This window comes from Tenrec ecaudatus, chromosome 5, assembly GCF_050624435.1.
Source record: "Tenrec ecaudatus isolate mTenEca1 chromosome 5, mTenEca1.hap1, whole genome shotgun sequence".
NCBI lineage: Eukaryota > Metazoa > Chordata > Mammalia > Afrosoricida > Tenrecidae > Tenrec > Tenrec ecaudatus.
The window spans coordinates 72,371,428-72,374,855 of NC_134534.1; the positions used below are offsets into that span (position 1 = coordinate 72,371,428).

At 42.3% G+C, this 3,428-nt stretch overlaps 1 protein-coding gene across 1 annotated transcript; it reads left to right on the plus strand.

Annotated features, from left to right (window-relative positions):
• Nucleotides 1-1,892: 1,892 nt before the first annotated feature.
• LOC142448785 (translation machinery-associated protein 7-like) lies at nucleotides 1,893-2,423 on the plus strand. Its single transcript, XM_075550663.1, has one exon. The coding sequence runs from the start codon at nucleotides 1,955-1,957 to the stop codon at nucleotides 2,147-2,149; it is 195 nt and encodes a 64-aa protein (XP_075406778.1). The 5' UTR covers nucleotides 1,893-1,954; the 3' UTR covers nucleotides 2,150-2,423.
• Nucleotides 2,424-3,428: the final 1,005 nt, after the last annotated feature.

The following is a 3,428-nucleotide window of genomic DNA, read 5'->3' on the forward strand; positions in this document are numbered from 1 at the left end:
AGACTCGTCTTAGTAATGTGCTTATTTTTCAACATTTTCGAGTTCTTGTGTACCAGATTTACCCATTGCAATGCGTCATTTGACCTCTCGACTACTGCTTTCACAAGAATTGCTGTGGATCCAAGCAAGATGAAATCCTGGACAGCTTCAAACTTGGCTCCATTTATCATGATGTTACCTGTTGGTTTGTAATCCATACTGAAGCCTGCAATTCTTGATCTTCCTGGCACGGGCTTTAAGTCCCCCTCACTTTCAGCAAGCAAGGTTGCATCATCTGTATATTGCAGGTTGTTAATAAGCCTTCCTCCAATCCTGACACCTTGTTATTCTTCGTACAGTGCAGTTTCTCTGATTATCTTCCCAGCATACACATTGAATAAGTGTGGAGAGAGGACACAACCCTGATGCACACCTTTCCTGGTCTTAAACCATGCAGTATGCCCTTGTTCTGTTTGCACAGCTGCCTCTTGGTCTATGTACAGGTTCCACATAAGCACAATGAAGTGTTCTGGAATTCCCATTCTTCTCAAGGCCATCCATAGTGTGTTATGGTCAACACAGTTAAATGCTTTAGCATAATCAATAAAACACAAGTACACTTCTTTCTAGTATTCTCTGCTTTAAGGTAAGATCCATCTGACATCAGCAATGATATCACTTACTCCACGTCATCTTCTGAATCCTGCCCGAACCAGCACTAGCTCTCTGCCAGTGCACTGTTGCCGCTGTTTCTGGGTGATCTTCGGCAAATTTTTACTTGCATGTGATATCAATTACATTATTCTATAATTTGAGCGATGGATACAAATATGGATCTCTTCCAGTCAGCTGGCCAAGTCGCTGTCTCCCAAGCTTCCTGGCACAGACGAATGAGTTCTTCCAGTGCTCCATCAGCTTCCTGATATCTTTCAGTTGGTGTTCCATCAATCCATGGAGCCTCATTTTTGCCTAATGCTTTGAGGGCTGCTTCAACTTCTTCCTCCAGTATCATTAGTGTCTTGCTCATATGATACCTCTGAAAAGGTGGAATGTCGACGAGTTCTTTTTTGGTATAGTGACTGCATTCTTTCCAACTTTTTGATGATATGGAAACATTTAATTCATTCACTCTACTTTTATAGCACACATATTCAGTGATGGCTTTTCAGGGTTGTGGTAGTTACATAATCTGTTGTCAGTTTAAGGATTAAGAATGAAGGGGTAGGGTTTAACCTGTCATTCAGGTGGCAGCTTGATGATCTCGTTTAGAGGCACTAAGGAGATAAATAGCTTGCTTGAGATGGGCCATGGGCTCACTCCCTGCAAGATATCTTTGCTGAGAAGACACATGGAGAGAAGCTGATGGCAGTCAGAGCCTTGGAGCTGAAGGAACTATGTGGAGACCCTTGCCAGCGCTGAGATGCTTACAATGCCAGTGGATCCACAAGACTTCCCACCCACTGGCCTGTGATCTTCCTGCATTGGGCATCATTGCATGTGTTTCATGAGTCTGAAGAGAACTTTTTAGATTGGGATCGCCCATCCTGCATTGGGCATCATTGCACGTGTTTCATGAGTCTGAAGAGGACTTTTTAGATTGGGATAATATCAGACTTATGGACTTGATCTGGATTGGGCTAGAATGTTTTCTCAATGTTCAATTGCTCTTGTATATAAAGCTCTTTCTTATACACTTATGAGCGTCTATGAATTTGTTTCTCTAGTCTACCCATACTAGAGGATTGGAGTGGATTCACATTGTAAAAGCTATGTGGTCTGTGGCTAAATTACAACCCTAGAAGTGGGAGATCAAGTCCATTTATAGACTACACACACCAGAAGTATATATATATACATGCACACACACTTATGAGGAGGTAAAAAAGTTCATAGAAAAATAAAATGAGGACGAGGTGGGGCCGGGGAGCTGAGCTGCGCTTTCGGTGGCAGGTCTGGGGAAGGGGCGGCAGACGCCATGTCGGGCCGCGAAGGTGGCGAGAAGAAGCCCCTGAAACAACCCAAGAAGCAGAACAGGGAGATGGACGAGGAAGAGAAGGCTTTCAAGCAGAAACAGAAAGAAGAACAAAAGAAACTGGAGGAGCTAAAGGCGAAGGCCGCGGGGAAGGGGCCCCTGGCCACAGGTGGAATGAAGAAATGTGGCAAAAAGTGAGCTGTTCTTGGTGGCTGAGGCAATGATGGCCCTTGATCCCGTTCCTGTGTAGACATCTGGATTCCCTGCTAGAACTTTTGTTGCCACTTATAGTTAGAATGAAGTGTTGTCTTTGAGCCTGCTGTACATTTAAGAATAAACTTTTGTAAAAAAGAAGAAAAATCATACAATGTTTAGTTCTTCTCACTCAGCCATTTCTGTCTTAGCTGTGAGGTCAGAGTGAACCCAGTCCAGAACCTGCCAGAGCTGCTCAGTCTTTGTGATGCCCAGAATTCTGTACTATCTGGAATTAAAGCAACTCGTTTGAAATAAGAAAAAGAAAAAGAAGAGATAATGGAATTTTTCCATGAATATTTTGAAGTCCTTGATATGATTCACTTCATGAGGATCATATTAGCAATCTGAGAAGTTGAAGTAGAAACAACTGCATACAAAATTTGATATGCCTGAGGTAGTTAGTTTATTGTGGCAACCTGGCTGATAAACACATGTGGAGTTAATTGAAGGGCAGAGGAATAAAAATGGCTCAGTGAGCATTGTCTTTCTAGTTCTTGGGTCTCTTCCTTTGTGATGGTTGTGCCAGGATGCAGCTCCCTTAGCAGTTCCTAGCTTCCACTTGCAAGGCTCACTTCCTGCAAGACATCCCCAAAGAAAAGCCACATGGACCTACCCCAATGCAGCCCTGGGTGCTGGAGCAGCTGGGGGGAGATCACTGCCAGTGCTGAGATGCTTACACATTCACTGATTTGGCTTTCTTCCTGCAGTCGGCATAATAGTGTGTGCTTTGTGAGATGGAGGAGGACTTTGTGGCTTGGTGTTGGACATATGGGCTAATGCTGGACTTGTGGACTTGGGCAACACTGGGTTGGGATGTTTTCTTGATGCACACTTAACCTTTATATAAAACTCACTCTTATACATGAGTTTCTGTGGATTTGTTTCTCTAAAGTACCCAGACTAATGCAACCCCTAATAATAATTATAATGAGTATTAGAAATTCAGTCAATAGTATATATTAAACATGAATGAGAGCAATTCGAAGGAAAGATGTCTGGTAAAAAGCACCATGGAAAGGTTTACCTATACAAGTTAACAAAATTTAGGTGACAGAATAAAACTGCTTCAGGTACACTGAAGGTTAGGCAAAAGGGAACAATTTCAGTAAGACTCACTGAATTTAAAGGCATTTTAGGCAAAAAAAGAATATGAAAACAGAAAATATATCAGTGAAAAATTCTTAATAGTTATTAAACCCAAGTTATCAGTGTAAGGCAATCC

Excerpts from the sequence above, each read along its gene's own strand:
- LOC142448785 (XM_075550663.1), top strand. The coding sequence starts at position 1,955 with ATGTCGGGCCGCGAAGGTGGCGAGAAGAAGCCCCTGAAACAACCCAAG.